This window comes from Felis catus, chromosome D2, assembly GCF_018350175.1.
Source record: "Felis catus isolate Fca126 chromosome D2, F.catus_Fca126_mat1.0, whole genome shotgun sequence".
In the NCBI taxonomy this organism is placed as follows: domain Eukaryota; kingdom Metazoa; phylum Chordata; class Mammalia; order Carnivora; family Felidae; genus Felis; species Felis catus.
The window spans coordinates 71,424,235-71,444,267 of NC_058378.1; the positions used below are offsets into that span (position 1 = coordinate 71,424,235).

At 46.4% G+C, this 20,033-nt stretch overlaps 1 protein-coding gene across 26 annotated transcripts in view; it reads right to left on the reverse strand.

The window, feature by feature from the left end:
* ABLIM1 (actin binding LIM protein 1) overlaps window positions 1-20,033 on the reverse strand; it is a 303,758-nt gene that overhangs the window by 179,467 nt on the left and 104,258 nt on the right. For 5 of the 26 annotated variants that reach the window (XM_019813876.3, XM_019813862.3, XM_019813880.3 and 2 more), the window contains exon 1: window positions 13,270-13,548. The exons of 3 other annotated variants lie outside the window; for them this stretch is intronic. In XM_019813876.3, coding sequence (XP_019669435.2) covers window positions 13,270-13,513 — 244 coding nt within the window. In that variant the 5' untranslated portion in view covers window positions 13,514-13,548. Of the gene's footprint in view, window positions 1-13,269; window positions 13,555-20,033 lie in introns of those variants that run through there. 18 more of the 26 variants (XM_019813863.3, XM_019813858.3, XM_019813857.3 and 15 more) reach the window with 8 other exon arrangements.

A 20,033-nucleotide genomic window follows, 5' to 3' on the forward strand; every position in this document is an offset into this window, starting at 1 on the left:
TGTCCATAGCATCTTTCCTCCAGAAAGATGACAAAGGAGAGCCACGTGGGGTTTTATCTTATCTTTCTAGTTATTTAGCCTACAAATTCATGAAAATGCCATGAAATTCCTCATGACAAGACTTTCATTTGTCAACATATGTCCAGGTGTTAATGCTATGCCTTGGGGGACCTTGCCCCATCCATTCCCCTTCTGTTCCCATTCTCCCCCTCTTTTGAATAGGCACTGAGCCATATGACTTGTCGCCTTGGCCATGGCTGACTGGATTATTAGTAGACTCTGGATGGGCAGGGGCGGGGGGAGGGGAGTGGGATTGGGAAACCCATATATCAGCCGGCCAAACACTTACAATTTACATTCTGTCTGGAAAAAGATGAGCCGGGGGACACCCGGGTGGCTCAGCTGGTTAAGCATCCGACTCTTGATTTCAGCTCAGGTCATGATCTCACAGATCTATGCTCAGCCGGGAGCCTGCTTTGGAGTCTCTCTCTCTGCCCCTCCCCCACTCACACATGCACTCTCTCGCTCTCTCAAAATAAATAAACCTTAAAAAAAAGAAAAGAAAAGAAAAAGATGAGCTGGGCCAACTGGGTTTTCACTCTTGGGAATCTGAGCTGAGAGATAATATAGAAAAGTTCCAATGAGAGGTGGGTACTTGCATTGAAAGGTCAAGTGAGGCCAGGCCAAGGGTACACATCGCAGAACCATGTGAATACCAAAATTCTGAGGGGTAGGGCATCAGAGGAAGCCGACTGGGAGGGGAGGAGAAAAGGACATTTCCCAAAAGTCAGCTGCTGGTCCTGGAGGGGACTGGAACTTCATACTTCTGAGACCTGGCTGTTCAGCTTTCCCGGGTTCCTATGACACTTCTTTCTGTTCTTCGACATATACGTTCTCTCCTTTTTTGTTTCGCTCATTTCTCTTTGGCATTCACTTTTACAATTCAAACCCAGTTACTAGAAACATCTCAGTGATTTAATGCCCCTGGAGGCAGCTTTCAACGGATGACACATGGGGATAGTCCGCGGGACTGTCTCTGAGGTACGTTCTGCACTTATCTCCCCAAGTTCCCAAGTAGTTCAGCTTTGGCTGCCCACACTGGTTAGTAGTTTGATAATTCACCTTTTATTACCTTTACTCCCCTACGAGTGTTTCCTGAGATCACCTTCTTTTTTTTTAATGCTTATTTATTTACTGTGTGTATATATATATATATATATAGAGAGAGAGAGAGAGAGAGAGAGCGTGGGGGGAGAGGGAACACGAAGGGGGGTGAAAAGACAGAGAGTGAGGGAGACAGAGAATCCCAAGCAGGGCTCATGACTGATGCAGGGCTCAAACTCATGAACCATGAGATCATGACCTGAGCCAAAATCAGGAGTCAGACACTTAACTGACTGAGCCACCCAGGCGCCCCTCTTGGGATCACCTTCTGAATAGATAACTCGTCCTCAAATTCTTGTCTCAGGGTCTGCTTTTAGTGGAGCTCAAAACAAAAGAGAATGTAAGTTATCCATTTCATCTTTTATGGTTAATAAAAAAAAATTGTCTCGATCCTGCGATCATTTTCAACTAGTCCTTTACTTCAAATCAGAGACAACTTCTAAATAAAACAATACCCTGGGGGCGCCTGGGTGGCGCAGTCGGTTAAGCGTCCGACTTCAGCCAGGTCACGATCTCGCGGTCCGTGAGTTCGAGCCCCGCGTCGGGCTCTGGGCTGATGGCTCAGAGCCTGGAGCCTGCTTCCGATTCTGTGTCTCCCTCTCTCTCTCTGCCCCTCCCCCGTTCATGCTCTGTCTCTCTCTGTCCCAAAAATAAATAAATGCTGAAAAAAAAAAATTAAAAAAAAAAACAAAAAACAATACCCTGAAGTAACCAGATATGCCCATCAGGCAGAACATATTTTTTTTTTCTTAAGAGAATCAATGATGAATTGGGTCATTTTGTTGTACAGACATAATGGAATTTGTATGCCCACACTCTGTGCTAATGCGTCTCTCTTCCTTTAAAATAGTAAATGAACCTACTCGGATGAACTCTGGTAACAACTGCCTCATAAACAAATATGACCCTAAATTTCCGTTAAGCCTGCAATTGTGTTTTAGGGGGAAGGATGTGATTTATAACCTTTATCAAGTTCTACAGAAATGAGTCATTTCATAATGATGTCCTATTATATTTACATATATCCATGAGCTCTCTTTAAAAATTTCTAAACAGCTGCACATTTCTACAATCCAACCAAAGTTTGTGCTAGTATTATATGCCATGTGTCAAGTTGGCTGTGTTTCTGAAAGAGGTATACAAAGTCGTTTTATTCCCTTCCTCCCTTCTCACTGCTCCCCAGCTAGACAGAAAACACTCTGCGTGTATATTGGATTTCTTAGGGTTTGAGAAGACTAGAAGGGAGGACAGGAAGAGAAACATTTAGAACTTAAATTCTTCTTGCTTTTGGATCTGGATTACACAATACAGTTTTTCCCTTCCTAAATAAAATATACTAAGAGTGCTGAACGTTTACCAGTATGCTTCACTGGCTATTGCCATTTGTACCCAGAAAAAAGCAGTAAGCCTCACGAGTAGCATTAAAGCCTAGCATCCTGCGATTGAAAGCAAAGCGGGCAAACACTGGGGAATAATGAGGAGAAATAAGTTAGAGTTGACTTATTAATTATGCTAACAAATATTTACCGAGCATCTGTGATATGCGTAACATCACCTCTGAGGGACTGAAAGAGGCGTACAGATCAAGGATGCCTAGATTAAGCCCTCAGTGAGCTCACATTCTACTAGGCAAATAGCACAAGTACATAAATAACTCTAAAAAGAGGTTAGCAAGGGGCTGGAATCAGAAAGACTGAGAAAATGCTACAAACGCCGCATTGAGCTCAACATCTCACCAGCAGAAAATCAATTAGACCACTCCCGGTACCTAGATAAAGAAGCTAACCAAAAATGTGTTGGAACCAGCTGCTTATATCCTCTTGAAACTCTTAAAATAGACCAACTGAACCATGATCTATGCTGGATCACGTTCAGCTGATAGTATTACTAAACAAATTAACAGCACCTAGTATTTCTGTCAAGGATAATACTGGACCAATTGATGACCTCAACAATTAGGCAGTTATTTATTAAGCAGCCTGTACCTCTGCAGTAGCTGGCTACCAAGTGATTTACAGAGATTGACTGTACCCTTCAAGGACAAGTCTGGCCCGAGGAAAAGATAACAGATGAATGTACCCAGCTACATACTAGAATCACATGATAGCACTTCAGGGAAAATGGTGATAGGAAACAGAACTGGGGATTGTCCCACAAGAGGAGCAAATGTTAAACGCCCTGGAATATTCTGGTGATGTCAAAAATGACCTTAGAAAATGATCTGGGTTGTGATGGACAGAAAGGGAGGAGGAAGGGTGCTGGCAGTGGCCCCAAGTACTTGGCGTTTCTTCCCAAGCTTATCTTTTTCCCATAGGGACTCATTCTATGTCATGAGAATTCTCCCTCTCCGCTTGGCCGTACGCAGACCTTTGTGAGCTGGATTTTTCTGGGCACCGTGAGTCAGACCATCTCTGACGTCCTCTGATCCATTTCAGTTGCTATCTATGGCTACAGAACTTAGATGAGGAAAGCTCTCTACTCTAAACAGCAACCAAACAAAACTTGGGGGCACCTGCAGAATAAAGAAACCAGAGAATTAATGTCTCAGAGCAAAGATCCTACCTACCTCTGCGTCATGTGTCTGTAGACCCTTAAGTGGTAGGGATGTAAGGGGTTTTGAAGGTCAAGACATGGGATGTAAACAGACATGAATGTCCATATGAGATTTTTTTATTGTAGTGAAAACTGGTTATTCCACTTTTGGGGAAGAGCTTTGACTTCATTTAGAATTGTATTAAGTGGAATGTTAATGCAAAACAGTGCAGTCACGGGGGAAAGTGGTTTGACAGGTCCTCAAAAAGTTAAACATACAGTGCCCATATGACCCAACAATCCCACTATTAGGGACATACCCAAGAGAATTGAAAGCATATGTCCAGGGGTGCCTGGGTGGCTCAATCAGTTAAGCATCCAGCTCTTGGTTTTGGCTCAGATCATGATCTCACAGTTTGTGGGTTTGAGCCCCACGTGAGGTTACTTGCTGACAGTGCAGAGCCTGCTTGGGATTCTCTCTCTACCTCTCTCTCTATGCCCCTCCCCCATTCGCACGTGTGTGTGTGTGTGTGTGTGTGTGTGTGTGTGTGTGTGTGTGTACGTGCTCTCTCCCTCAAAATAAATATTAAAAAAAAATATGTCCATATAAAAACTTGTACTTATGTGTTCACAGCAGATTCATAATACCCAAAAAGCAGAAACTCAAATGTCCATCATCTGATAAATACATAAGCAATATGTGTGGTATATCCATACAATGAAATATTATTTGGCCACAAAAAGGAATGAAGTACTGACACCTGCCACAACATGGATCAACCGTGGACACATCATGCTGAGTGAAAGAAGCCAGACACAGGAGGCCACAGGCTGTGTGATTCCAATTATATGAAATTCCAGAAGAGGCAAGTCCACAGAGACAGAAAGTAGATCGGTAACCGCCGGGGTCTGGAGAGTGCTGACAACAGGGTGTGACTGCTAATGGATACAGAGTTGTTTTAGGGGGGATAAAAATGTCCTGGGATTAGGCAGGAGTAATGGTTACACGACGCTCCGAATATCCTAAACAAGCCACAGAATTGTCCGTGTTAAAATGGTCTGTTTTCATGGCGTGCGAATTATACCCGAATTTTTTAAATGTATGAAATGTACTAAGCACTGTGTTATACGCTGGAGAAATGAGGCCATGTTCCTGCCTATAAGAGCCTTACTACCTGGTAGGGAGAGACACGTACACACATAACCATCTGCGAATGAGCACCTGTGAGGTACAGGAAGTGCCCCCAAAGAGGGGAGGTCTTATATGACAGACCTGGGAAAGTCGTTTCACTTCTCTGAGCCTCAATCTCCCAGGCCCTTAAGAGGGTGTTGATATCAGAGTTTTATTTCTACCTGTAAGAGGCGCCTGGGTGGCTCAATCGGTTAAGCGTCTGACTCTTGATTTCAGCTCAGGTCATGATCCCGGGGTCGTGGGTTTTGGGCCCTGTGACTGGCTTCACGCTGAGTGTGGAACCTGCTTAAAATTCTCTCTCTCTTTGGAGCGCCTGGGTGGCTCGGTCGGTTAGGCGTCCGACTTCGGCTTAGGTCATGATCTCACGGTCCGTGAGTTCAAGCCCCGCGTCGGGCTCTGTGCTGACCGCTCAGAGCCTGGAGCCTGTTTCAGATTCTGTGTCTCCCTCTCTCTCTGCCCCTCCCCTGTTCATGCTCTGTCTCTCTCTGTCTCAAAAATAAATAAATGTAAAAAAAAAAATTCTCTCTCTCTCTGTCTCTCTCTCTCTCTCTCTCTCCCCACTCTCGGTCCCCCCACTCATGTGCCCATGCTCACTCTCTCTCTCTCAAAAAAAAAAAAAAGCATCTAGAATTCTAAGGCACACCAGAGTCCATCTAGAATTCTAACATATTTAAATTTGAAGGTCCCATGAATTCTGATTTTGCAAAGGATTCCTCTACTGCATTCTGTGTGGTGTCTTCCCAAGGCTGACAAAGGAGGCCTCGCTCTCCTGGCTATCTCTGCATCCTAACAGCACACAACTATGCTACCTTTGCACTGGCAGCCTTCATCATGCATTCCAAGGACAGAGTCACTCCTGGGTTTGTCTACCTGTCTACTCTAATGAATAACACATCATCTCCCATTGCTTTCCCATTGGCAGCCCTCGTCTTGCATCCCGGGGCCATTCCAGACTCATGTCTGACTCACTAAGTTAACAGGAGTCTACAATCCTAAGCACTGGGCTATACCCCACAATCATTAGGATCGAATGATGCTAACTCAGGGGTTTCTGTGAAGGTGGGCCACTCTTAGTAAGAACCTTTTTTAAAAGTTTTTTAAAGCCGGGATAAAAACAAATTTTTTTTAAAGTCAGTATACAAACAATGCCAGACAATAAATTTAAACAGACTGCCTTATCCTCTGACTTTAAATAAGATTCATTTTTAAGTACATATAATTAAAATTAATGGAGCATTTCAGCATATTTAGTGACTCAAGGAAGTAAATTAGATGAGAACATCTCCTGTGAAAATAGTTACTTGTCCACATTCCTGAACATGAATGAATGAATGAATGAATGAATGAATGAATGACAAAGAAACAAAAAACAAAAAGGCTGGGCCAAGCAGTGTCAGGCAGGGTAACTACGTGAAAGATGTCCTCGATTTTTTTTCTCAGCACTTTCATACTACTGAGATGTTTCCCTTCTGTTCATATTTTGGGTGTATCTTTTCTGTCTTCCAGCTCAAATCCTATCTCCTCTTGCCCAGGCCACCCCAGGCCCGAGTTACTTTTCCTTCCTTTGACAACGAGTAGTATTTATTACCTTGCCATTTATTTGGCTTCTCACACTTTTGGGGTTGAGAGCCACAGAAAAGGGGGCAACACTGATTGAGAACCTGCTGGTATATTTTCTTCTTCTATGTTTATATTTTCTTTTAGTCTTCATAATATTACTTTAATGTAGGCAGGATCATCACATTTGCCACGTGATAAAGCCAAGGCTCAGAGATATTAAGTAACATGCGGTCGCACATCTCATGAGGAGCAGTGCTGGACTTCGAACTTGGCCGGGCAGTCTGACCCCACAGCCCGGCATTCGCAGCCACTGCACCACGGAGCCTCACCCAACCTCAGCTACTCGAAGGCAGGGAGACAATTTTATGCCCTTTGTGTTCGAACGCAGTGATCTGATTTCGGCAAACGTTCATTCATTCGTTTACTTGTACACTTACGGGCTCTTCCATGCCAGGTACTATAATAAAATAAAAATATGAATGTGGATCTCTCCCCACCCTCGGTGAGGAACTCACAGCGCATTAGAAGAGAGGCTTGTAAGTAGGCAACGCTAGCAGAAATCCACACAGGATGCCATGGCAGCGCAGAGGGCGATGAGGCCAGAAGGAAGACAAACCTGCCCAGAGGAGGAAAAGTTAAGCCCAGTCTTGCTGGAGATTCCGAGGTACCAGGAAAGTTATGCCAGGCAGCAGAGCAGCACGTGCAGAGAGAGGCCGACGGGGAAAGGGGCCTTCAAACATCTGTGGCGAGGATGTCGGATGTGGGCGTTTGGGGGTTAATGGTTGGACGCGATAGAAAGGCAGGGCCTGACCGTCAAGAGCTCAAAACTATGATTCTGGGAAATAGAATTAAACTAATGCAATACGAAGCCTTGGGAGGCTAACAGGGGTCATTGAGAACTGTAGATCAAAGAAAGCTTTACCATACAGTAAAGACTGGAAATCTCCAGTCTCCTTCCGTGCCTTCCCGAGACAGAAGAAACTGTCCACCATCCATCATTTCCATCTCCAAAAGAATAAAAGTCAACGTAAGCCTGCTGTTGTAAGGGAACCACATCCCATCATCAAACTGGACGTGGCCCTGGTGGCCCGGGGTGCCAGGGGAATTGAGGCCAGCTCCTGGAGAGCACCAGATTCCTGTTAGTATTTTGCGTTCAGGACAGCCCCTTGTCAAAGCCGCCAGTCAGGAGAGCAGGGCTGAAGGGAGGAAGGAGATAGGCTTTCTTGCAGTATGTCTCGGGATACATATTTTTCATGGCCAGGTCAAACACTTCTCTCAAATCGAAGGGAGGGTCTTTACAAATGAGTCTGAGGCTTGCAAAGTATTAAAAAAAAAACACATTTTCCCAACATGGTGCCTCAGTATCACCAGGAAGATACAACTGAAAAGCTCTATAGAGTCTCGAGGGATATCTCCTTGAACTAGACAACAAAGTCCCTCAATACCTAAGCCCTTCCCCTGGCCATTTGACATACATGTCTGACCTATGGGGTTGGGATTAGTGACAGTAAATGGAGGGAGAAAGGGACACAAAAAGAAATGTTACAGAATCATAGCATTCTATGCCATGGTCAGTTTGAAAACAGGTTGATATCACTTTAAGAAACAAGAGTGCGCAAACACCCAGGAGGTTCTCTCAGTCATGTGAGTGTTTGAGTCTTGGGGAGACCATCCCAAGTGAAGACAGCCCCTAGGGCTCTAGTAAACATAATGAGGAGAACACAGCAGGTGCTTGAACCAAAGCAAAAACACCTTTCTATCTTCAGGGATCCGAATTATTTTTCTGGGGAGAGGACTGCCAAGTCTACTTTGGTCCCTGGTCTCCAGTCCAGAACATTCTGCTTTGGGATTTGGACTCAGCTGACAACATAATTACTGAACCCTTTCCAGATATCCTTAGGGCTTTTGAAGACAGTGCCAGTCTCTTCCTGTTTGTCAAGAAGATACTTGCCCTAAATATGCTCCTTCATTTTTACCAGACGCGGTAGCTCAGAGAGACAGAAAGAAACACAGGTTTGGGGCGCCCGGGTGGCTCAGTTGGTTGAGCGTCCGACTTCGGCTCAGGTCACGATCTCGCGGTTCGTGGGTTGCAACCCCGCGTCGGGCTCTGCGCTGACAGCTCAGAGCCCGGAACCGGCTCTGGATTCTGTGTCTCCCTCTCTCTCTCTCTGCCCCTCCCCCACTCACGCTCTGTCTCTCAAAATTAAATAAATGTTAAAAAAAAATTTTTTTTCGGGGCGCCTGGGTGGCGCAGTCGGTTAAGCGTCCGACTTCAGCCAGGTCACGATCTCGCGGTCCGTGAGTTCGAGCCCCGCGTCAGGCTCTGGGCTGATGGCTCGGAGCCTGGAGCCTGCTTCCGATTCTGTGTCTCCCTCTCTCTCTGCCCCTCCCCCGTTCATGCTCTGTCTCTCTCTGTCCCAAAAAAAATAAATAAATGTTGAAAAAAAATAATTAAAAAAAAATTTTTTTTTCAAGAAAGAAACACAGGTTCAAAAACTACTCTAAGTTCCTACAGGAAAAGAAAGAGAAAACCCCACACAGATAGCTTGTATTTGTGAACCAGGGAAAAGAAATATTTCCTAATTTTCCTGGGAAAAACAATTTATTTTATAAGAAAGTCATCACATTTGAGTTGCTACAGTACTTAGTCGGCCCTACCAGAAACAAATTTTAAGAGCGCCGAAACTCACCAGATCTCATGGACGATCTGTCCTCAGGCTCACAGGGGCTGAGGCCACGCAGTAAAATGGGTAAGACCCCAAACTTGGGTATCAAGTCCAAGTCCAGCTCTTCCACTCACTACCTCTGTGACTTTCAGCAGGTTTCTTTTCACATCAGATGCCTTGGTTTCCCCACCGATAAAGTGAGGATAAAAGCAGTACTCCCTTTGTTGTGTTATTATGAATACTTAATGAGGAAACATTATAAAGCGATTGGCACAGTGCCTGAGATCTAGCAGGCCCTCAGTGAAGGATAGCTTCATTCATTCTTCTAGAATCTTCGTTGATGATCAGAGAGAGAGAGAGAGTCATATCCACATGCAGAAGCTATTTTGCACATTCACTTGTATGTTTGTTTTGTTGCCGTGTCCCATCTTTGGACCAATTCCCCTCCCTGCTCTTAAATGGACAAAACAGTTCCTTGCCTACTGACTTCCAAGGCTTGTTTTGAGCGCGACAAAGGCAAGATATACGTAGGGACACTTTGAAGAGCATGGAGCCCTGTACAACTCAAAGTAGGAGTTGAAGAGCACTTGGGTGGTTCAGTCAGTTAAGCGCTCGACTTCGGCTCAGGTCATGATCTCGCCGTGTGTTGGTGAGTTCGAGCCCTGCGTCGGGCCCTGTGCTGACAGCTCGGAGCCGGGAGCCTGCTTCAGATTCTGTGTCTCCCTCTCTCTGCTCCTCCCCCACTTGCGCTCTGTCTCCTTCTCTGTGTCTCTCAAAAATAAATAATAGTTGAGCACCAGACAACAACAGGATGCTGTAGCATCTTGAGGTCTTTCTGGCAGCTGCAGGAGGCCTTTGCCAAATACCCCGAGCATCCTGCCGGGAGCTGCTTGCTTCTGAGCACTTGGCTTTGCTAATGCTGCTAATACATGGCTGCGGGAGGGGGCACTTCCTCCAAGCACCTGTCCTAGACGGGATATTCTGAGCACACATGGTGGCTTCTTGGGAATCTCACCTCATGTACTGCCCTGGGCCCCACCAGCACGAAGTCTGGGCCTTTATTCCTTCACAGCAGTGGAAGACAAACAATAGCAATTATTTTTTAAATAACAAACTATTTTATCGTATTATTATCGTAGCTAAAATTTAGTGGATGCTTCTATGCGCCACGATCCCACACAGCTGGGAGATGCATGTGCTCACTGAATCCCCATAATCAACATTGCCCTTAGACCCGGCCCCTGGTCCCAAACCTCACCTCCCTCAAAAATGTCTAAGCCCCCTTCTGGTGCCTGGGATCAGCTAGGGCCAGCAGTGATGTCCGGGTGGGGCATCCCAGCCTGCTCTGCTCTTTGGAGCTCTCGCTGATGATCCTCTCTGTCTCTCCCATGCTGTGCAAGGGGGAGCGGGGGCGGGGGGGGGGGGGGGAGAAGTTGACCAGATGCCCTGGGGGCATCTGGAGGAGCTCCCGGAGAACCTCTAGGACTCCTGTCAATGGGATTATCATAGGGGCCTGGAGCTGACTTGATTCCAGGAAGGGATTTTGGTGAGTGATCACTCCTTCAGGCTGGCATGATATTACTTTCCCATGATTGAACAAGATCAGGCTGTTGGCACATTGATTTGCGGTGACTCAGAGTGTTCATGTACACAGGGGCTCCACAAAACACTACTTGCCCAGGGACTCATATACCCTAGAGGTGGACCTACTCACAGCATTCAGAAGGTATGCATTCTTCCTTCTAAAGGAGAGAAACTGTGACTTAGAGACACTAATTTCCCCAAATAACACATTTAGTAAGTTGAAGAGCTGGGATTGAAATTCTGGAAGGTCCAACTCCAAAGCCACACACTAAACCGATCCCCCAGATTTCCTTATCTGCCTTCACTAAGATATGGATATCCCAATGATGGTTACTCTTTCCTCTACCCAGGGCTCTCTCTGATACAGTTTGTTCTCTTGTTCCCATGTCATCGAACCTGCTGACAAGCAATTGTCCAGCACGCTCTCGCTCAACCACAGTTTACTGGTCTCCCCTTGACTTCCTGCCTTCTCCCACCAGCAGACCTTATCTCTTTCATGGGCGTCAACAGCTCATTCCAAATTCCGATTCCAATCTCTTTCAGGGGAGGCATTCAGTAGAAGCACCAAACGACGTTCACAATAAAGTATTAGCTCCGAGAGAAACCTACATGTTTAGTTTTTATCCTTGGCTGTGGAATAGACTGGGTTTTTCCCTCAGTAAAGGGATTTGGGCGTCTGCCAGCGTGGAGGTGTGATATCTTGCAGTTCAGGGCACCTCTCTCAGCCTGAACTGCAAGAGGTGTGGTCCACTGGTTCTGAATAAAGTCCTTCTAGGGTAGCTAATGAGGTGGCTGGGAGCAGAGGTCATGGTTTCTCCACCCCCGCTTAGGCTCCCCTGAAAAGGACGAAGCGGAGAATGAGAGAACCAAGAAACCATCCCGTCAGCATCTGTCAGGTCCCCACACGGTCCTGCCTTAGCGCTGATCTGCTGGCCACTCCTCCCCGTCCCAGCCAACACTCAGTATAGCCACCGTGAAATGCCACTGCATCCCCACTAGGATGGGTAGAATCACAAGTCAGATAATTACAAGTGCTGGCAAGGATGGGGAGAAGTTGCAGCCATCATATGCTGCCGGTAAGAATGTAAAGTGGCGTAGCTGCTTTGGAAAACAGCCCGGAAGTTCCTCAGGAGGTTAAACATGGTTATCACGGGACCCACGCGTCTCCCTCCTGTCTATACACCCAAGAGAAATGGAAACATACATCCACACAAAAACTTGCACATGAGTGTTCATAGCGGCATTATTCACAAAAGCCAAAATGGTGGAAACCACCCAGATGTCCATCAACCGATGAATGGATAAACCAAATGTGGCTTAACCGTGCAGTGCAATAATATTTAGCCACCACTATTGGCACAAAGCAGTGATATATGACACAACATGGATGGGTCTTGAAAACGTGCTGAGTGAAAGAAGCCAGGCACAAAAGACCACATGTCATATGGTTCCACTCATACGAAATGTCCAGAATAGGGAAGTCTATAGAGACAGAAAGTAGATTACTGGTTGCCTAAGCCTAAGGGTGCGGTTGGAGACGGGAGGGTGGTGGGATAATACCGAAAGGTCCAGTGTTTCTTTCTGAGACAACACAAATATTCCAAAATTCACCGTGACGATGGTGGCCCATGTCAGTGTGTATCGGTGAATATACTAAAATCGTGTATACTTCAAATGGGGGAAATTGCATGGTGTATGAATTATATCTCAGAAAAGCTGTTAAAAATTAATTGTGAAAAGCAAAATAAAACACCCCAATATAGGTTGACTCACCTACCTCACCTCGCCTTCATCCAGTGCTGCCTTCCTCTTAGCTGTCCAAGAATCACCAGGTGTGTACTTGACTTTCTGGCTCCTTCGGCTCATGTCCCCGTGTTTGCAGGGACCGTGTCTAATAGCCTTTGCCTCCCGTACTGATTCTAGCCTGATTTTGACCAGGAGCGAGCAACTAGGTACCATCTTCATCAATCACACATTCCAAGTGTGCCAAGTCCCTGGTGTGGAAACTCTTGCCCATAGGCTATGTCTGCTCCATCTCTGGAGGTGGACGAGTGGCCCCGTTCTAACGCGCTTCCCTGAAAAGAAGCCTCCATGCGTTCTCCAAACGTTACAGATCTTTGTTTCTAAACATTGCACAAGAGGAGCACACCCTGGGCGGTAACACAACCGCGATCTCGCCTTCACGTAGGTCATTCTTTCGCATGGTCGATTGGCTGCCTCGGATGTATCCTTCCGATCCACGCCTTAACATATGACAGAACAGCGTGCGTGGATAGAGAGCGTTCCTTTTCCTCACGCTTCCTATTATAGACGAATGTGAGTACCAAGTTTGGAAAGAGACACCCTGGTTACTGAGATTATAAAATCATAGACAAAAATATCCTCAGAACTTAGCTCTGCAGCTGTACTTTTGTCACATTCTCCTTTCCTCCCACCCTCACCCCATCAATTATATACAAGGGATAGTGTTTCTTTTGAGGAACACAGTACCGAACGGCTCTACACAGTACTTCCTTACGGAAGCCAATCATGAAACACAAAGCCGTGAGCAGAGTGGGCTCCTTCACTTACCGGAAGGATCCAAGTTGCTAATCAAGTGCTCCAGCGTGCAGTAGGCCTCGGGGTGCAGGTACAACAAGTGAGTGATGGTGGCACGCCTGTGCGCAGGCTGGGGGGTGCTGGTGACACGCACATCCTCGACAACCCGCGTCCTTCTGCACGAGCCCGTGGTGCTGGCTCTCTCGGAGGAGGACAGGCTGCTCTTCTCAGAGCTGCACAGTTTCCCCAGACACTTTAGACCGAGGAAGGAGGGCATCTTGGCACGGATTACAAATGAGAAAATGAGGGGCGCCTGGGTGGCTCAGTCGGTTGAACGACCGACTTCGGCTCGGGTCACGATCCCACGGTTCGTGGGTTCGAGCCCCCGCGTCGGGCTCTGTGCCGTCAGCTCAGAGCCTGGAGCCTGCTTCCGATTCTGTGTCTCCCTCTCTCTCTGCCCCTCCCCCGCTCATGCTCTGAAATAAATAAACTCTCTCTCTCTCAGAAATAAATAAACATAAAACAAAATTAAAAAAGAAAAAAAAAAGAAAACGGACACCAGGAGCCCAAGAAGCTGTGCTCGCCCTTCAACTCTTCTGCCTCCTTCTTGTTTTGTCTCGTTTTGTTTTTCAAACCTCACTGCCCGGTAAGGAAGATTAGGGGAGATGGATTTAAGTGATTACCCTGGAGAGCTTAGGGCTGATCAGGTAGAAAAACAGTCGCCACCGGGAACTCGAACCTAGGTCAGTCTGCGACGTGAATGCATATTCAAAAACCAGAGCAAAAGGCAGAGCAAGAGAAGGGACAGTTGCAATAGCTAGAAGAATTCACCTGTAACTATTCCTAGTATAGTAATATCACCCGGCATTACTGTGCCATTACCGCAGGTACTGTGAACAGGTCTAGGCATTTATGCACCTCTTGTATGTAATCTAAAAATGCACGGCAGAGAAAACTCAGAAAAGAATTCCAGATTCTTCAGCCTTTCAGATCTCACGGAAGAGAGACCTCAAGGGAGATCATCACGTTCAACTAGCAGCAAATCCAGCTCCTGGCCATAGAAAACAATCCTTTCCATTGTCTTTTTTTTTTTTTTTTTTTTAATTTTGAGAATGAGAGAGAGAAAGAGAGAGAGACAAAGGGAGGGAAAGAATCTTAAGCAGCCCCCACCCTCAGTCAGTGTGGAGCCTGACACAGGGCTCGATCCCACGACCCTGGGATCATGACCTGAGCTCAACCGACTTAGCCACCCCGGTGCCCCACAATCCTTTCCATCTGCTACAGTGCCATGAAAGTCTTTTTGCCTTGTTCCATTAATGCAATGCTAATAATATGCTTAATGTTGCTTCTTTGGTTGCCTGCTGTTGCCGAGTCTCTAGCTGAGTCACATGATGGAGGCAGAATTACCATGGAGGTAGCTGTGTGTTTTCACAAAGTGACAAGCGAGCTGGACTCTCACTCAACTGGGGTGCTGATATATACGGGCAACCCTAGTAAGGAGCATTTGCCCTCTGACGTCCACTCAGGAATATTAAGCGCAATGTATGACAGTCTTAAACCCCACACATCAGAGTGTCATTGGGCCACTGTGTTCTAATACCATTTTCTTTTCATTAAAACCCTTACACGCTCTACACAGAACAGAATTATAGAGCTGGAAAGGCCTTCAGAGATGATCTAGTCCAGTGCTTCTCAAATGTCATTGTGCCTAAGAATCTTCTGTTGAGCTTTTGAAAAACAAAGTCTGGAGCACTAGCCCAAGACCTGTGCATGAGATGGTGCAGGGGTGAGGCCCGGGAACTTTATTCCTCAAAGTTCCCCAGACTAGGACCAGCATTCAGGAAACACTGATCTACTTCAGCCCTTTGACTTTAAAATGAGGAAGGTAAGTCTCAGAGATGCTAAGTGACTTGCCCACGACAATACAGCCAGCCCATGGTGGATCTAGGTCTCCTGACTCCCAGGTTATGATCGTCCTTACCAGGCCTCATGTCCTTCCACAAAAGCTATAGATAGATGAAGCACAGAAAGGGCACTGTTTTTGATCTTTAAGGCAAGATTTGGCAACAGAACTCAAGAACCAGAGAATCCAAATTTGCTTAGAATGACTCTAGCCCAATGGAAGGCACAGTAGGAAGGGAGGGGTAGACTCAATCCCAGAGGTCTTCCAGATTAGGACGGAGTTGGGAGGGTGGAAATACAGGAACCGTCTACGATCGCAGTCATGTAGTGAAATTTCTGTTCTCAAATTTGGGGAATGAAGCCCTAGACCAACAATGCCCCCCAGACAATAAATCCTTCCAAGGTCTCCCTCTAAAAACAGTTTACAGAGCAGGTAAAATCATCTGTAGGTGTTCTGTTTCTTGCTTGTCTATTTCAAAATCCTTAGGATATACAATGTAAGATATTTTAGCAATGTTTCCCTAAGTGTGGTTACTCAACCAATTTGTTTAAAACACAGGTGTCTGATGCCCATCTCAGACCTAGGTTCTTCAAGAATGTTTTTCTAATAAACATCATAGAGTGGGAACCTCTGCCCTATACCATTAATTGCTTCTTCCTATGGTTAGTTTCCTATAGCCCTGCTCTTTGCAAACTGAGAATCCAAGCAGCTCTATCTGTTTAGGTATGTTCACATGGCTTGTTTGTGAAGTGTGTGTGTGTGTGTGTGTGTGTGTGTGTGTGTGTGTGCATGTGTGTGTGTGTTTATAGAGAGAGTCTGGATGTAGCCACTTTAAACACAGGCTCTAGTATACATTAACAATGTACCAACATAGACTTTGGACTGATACGATGCTTGCTTTCTTCAAATCCAGCGTCTTCCTGACCAGGCTAACGTGTAACCATGGAATACTCATTCCACGGCAAAGCTGTTGTGCCTTCTTGGTCCCTAAACTTGTCAAGCACTGCCCCCTAAAACAAATTCTATAATATGACCTCTACCTCAGCACCTATCTGTTGTATCAGCAGAACATATTTCAGGCCACCCCTACAGTTCAAGAAGCAACTGTGTTCCAATAGATTATATGGAGGAAAGCATTGAGTTCTTCTTCAATGAGAGGACTATATGTAAGAAGCTCGATCTATTTTACGAATCTTAGATCAGGGTGGAAAGTGAGCCATATGTGGCTGATGAAAATAACAGAGGCTTGTTTGCTTTTAAATGTTTATTTATTTATTTTGAGAAAGAGAGAAAGCACAAGTGGGGGAGGGGCAGAGAGAGGGAGAGGGAGAGAGAGAGAGAGAGAGAGAGGATCCCAAGCAGGCTCTGCACTGTCAGCACAAAGCCCGATGCAGGGTTCAATCCCGTGAACCACGATATCATGACCTGAGCCTAAACCGAGAGTCAGATGCTTACCTGACTAAGCCACCCAGGCGCCCCAAGGTTTGTTTGTGTTTAAACATAGTCTGACTACGTGTAGATGACAGGGTGGCTCCTTTCTCGGGTGGTGGAGAAGGTAAAGCTCGGATGATGGGTGGTTGGGATTCAGAGTCAGTGCTGACATTGGACACTCACGAACTAATTTCCAATCACCAGGATGTCCGGAGCTCTTAATCTAACCTCATTTACATAGTTCAGGGTAAATGACCAATAGAGGCCAAGTCTCCTGTTTTGTTTTGTTTTTTAAACAAAGACCTACACATTTTTTTTTAATTAAAGTATAGTTGACATACAATATTATGTTAGTTTCAGGAGTACAACACGGTGATTCAATATTTACATATATGATGAAGGAATCACAATAAATCGAGCTAACATCCATCACCAATGCACAGTGGTTGCGATATTAACTATATTCCCTATGCTGTACGTTGTATCCTGTCTCTTATAACTGGAAGCTCGTACCTTTTAATCCTTCCCCCCCATGTTACCCAGCCCCCTGCCCCGCTCCCCTCAGCCAAGCCTCCAAACTTAAAGATATGCTGGCAGGGGTATCTGACTGATGGCAATGCCTTCAGCCATGAGAGCACAGTATGTAGAAGATCCCTGAAGAAACATCAGTGGATCCCTTTCTTCCACTGCTTCATGAATATCAGCCTCTTGCCACAGCCCATGGAAAATTACAGTCAGAGCATTTACGAAGAGGTGCAGTGCGTTTGGGGACAGTTGCTATGGTTGTATGACAAAGTGTCACAGGGCGTTACACGGCAAAGCTAGTGTTAATTACAAACGCTTCACATTCGCCCAAGATCGGGTGGCCTGCATGTCTCATTGGGTGGGACGTTTCTAATTCCTCTGGTAACAGTTTCACGGCACCTGCACAAGCCCTTCTTCTAAGATAAACTATGAAAAGAAATCATCAGTGGGCAAATTCTCCCAGTGGCTCCGCCCCGCACCGAGAGGCCCTGAGCTGTCTGCGTGCTACCGTTGCTCAACCACGAGGCGGACCCCAACCCCAGAGCCAGGCGTTTTGAGGCCACACAGTGTTCAGGGGACGGATGCCTTCATGACTGCTCTTAATGCGCCAGTCACAGGTCAATTCCCGCAGCCATGTTTTTCACAAATGAACCCTGACCTTCCTTTTGCTCTGTTATGGTTTAGGTCTTTCCCACACGCCCCCCCCCCCCCCAGACAAATGCCTACCTCTCCCTTGAAAATATCTGCTGAGATCCACCTGCTTCTTGCTAAGAAAGACAACTTTTTAAGAGAGGAAAATCACCACCTTATAGTGTGACTATTTAGGGGATTTCATTCTCTAAAGGAATGGTCTGAATTGGCAGCCTGTGGCTTCATCAGTGGTAAGAGGGCTCCTTGCTTTTCAGTTTTTTGTTTTGCTTTTCATCAGAAACGAGCAAACAAACGAGTTCAGCAAGCACACTGAAAACACCTGCAGTAGCTCCCAATAATCAGGATGATCTTTGCTGCCGGACGGGACAGAAGAAGCGGAGAAACAGCTTTACAAGTGGGAAGGGTCCGCCGAGGGGGCACAGTGGGACCTCGAGATACGCCTCGACCCACCTCTCCCTGCTACCGGCCAGCCTCAAGTTTCGTCCTTCTCTTCATCTGCATTGTCAGCCCTGGGCATCTCGTGTGCGAAGCCCACTGTTGAAGGGGTCTTACCCTTTCCTCCAAAGCAGGCTGTGATTTTCTGAGCATACTGGCCCAGGCTCCCGCCTGGGGAGGGCTCCTCGGGAAGGCCTGCTTCTTCCCTCACTCTGCAAGTGGCTGCCTCTCTTCCCGTAATGCCACCCGCCCAGGACCTGCTCAGAACAGAACCAGCAGCCCAGCCCCCTCTCCCATATCATCTCCATTAATAATTCAGATACTACACAAAATCTGCTGAGCATTCAGGATTGAGAGCACGGAGGCACTCCGAGGACTGAAGCCTAATTAGTTGAACAGACAGCAAGCCTCTCAGATCACTCTCTGACAATACCCCCCACAGGCAAGATTTCCAAACGGCAATGAAAGCTAGGCTTGGAGGGCCTTCAAGGAAGAAGCCGCAGACGGGGATCAGCTCTGGGAGGGTCACATGCATCCCGGAGCTCAAGGCCCGTATGTTAGACCGGGCTGCCCCATGAATCTGTTCCATAGGGTCAGAGCACCAAATTCCTGACCACTGTGGAATTTATTACACCCTGCACTGTCATATGGTTATCTGTAGCCTGTTATTTCCTGCTAAGCTTCTAGAGGGCAGGAGTCTTGTCTTGTCACCCTGCATCCGACCTGTATGCCCCACACACTAGGTGTTCAAAGCCTTGTAAAGAGAATTTGACCATTCTCGGTAAGAACTCCGAGTGAAATGTGAATATCCAATACTTGGGTCGAAGGCAAGTGTCAAAGACAAAACACACTTTGGTCATTATTAACTGCTTAAATAGGGGAGGACAATAAAAACATTTTATACTGATTGGCCTAAGAACTCCTATTCCTACACAGGCAGGATGTGATTACCTTCCCGCAGATCACAGTTTATCAAAGTGCCACTGAACTGGAAGACAGTAAGTGACGGGCACAAGCCCGGGAGGCCCAAGCCAGCTGTGGCCACAAGAAGCTGTCCCAGTGGTTGGTTATTAGGAGACAAGCTGTCCTTGCTGGTGGGATAAATAGATGAACGTGGACCCAGAAGCCCCAGCGTCAGCGTTTCTTGGGACCTCCTCTGCCGGAGGTGCTGGCCCTGGAGCAGGTGCACGGAGCCTGCCTGATCCTGCTTCCCCCTCCACGGCCCTCCCAGAGGAAAATGCAGAGGGGACCGTTTCCAGTGACACAGTTTGAGGTATTTATAATTCATCTATCTCAACACAGAATAGCTCCAGCTCACCCTGGCAAACCTCATGTTCACTGTCAGTTTACTAGAAAACGTCAACCATCTCCCAATAATCTATTTCCTGACTATGCTGCAATCAGGGCCTCTTGCTCCCCAGGGCCTTTTCTTGCAATCATTCACCTCTGGACCTAAACTTGGACTTCAAAGAGGAACTGCTTGTAGTTTATGGTCATAAGAAATATGCAAGACAGATAAGGAAGAGAATAGGAGACCTGATTAAAATCAGTGCCAGGTTTTTCTCCATCCATCGTGTAAGGGAGCTATCTTCATTCCACAAATACTTACTCAGCACCTACAATATGACAGGTCAGGCGTTAGCTGCCTTAATGGTGAATAAGACCGGGGCACTCAAAGAGCAGGTAAATTAGTGGGCGATTCAGGAGATACAGGCCCAACTGTAATACAACATAGTAAACACCACCACAGTGTAGACTTAATAGCAATAAAAAATAGCAATAGTTTGGGGTTGGCTTAGAGATTTTCGGATATGGTGAGTGGTGCCTCTTAATTTTGTGTCTTAAAGAAAAC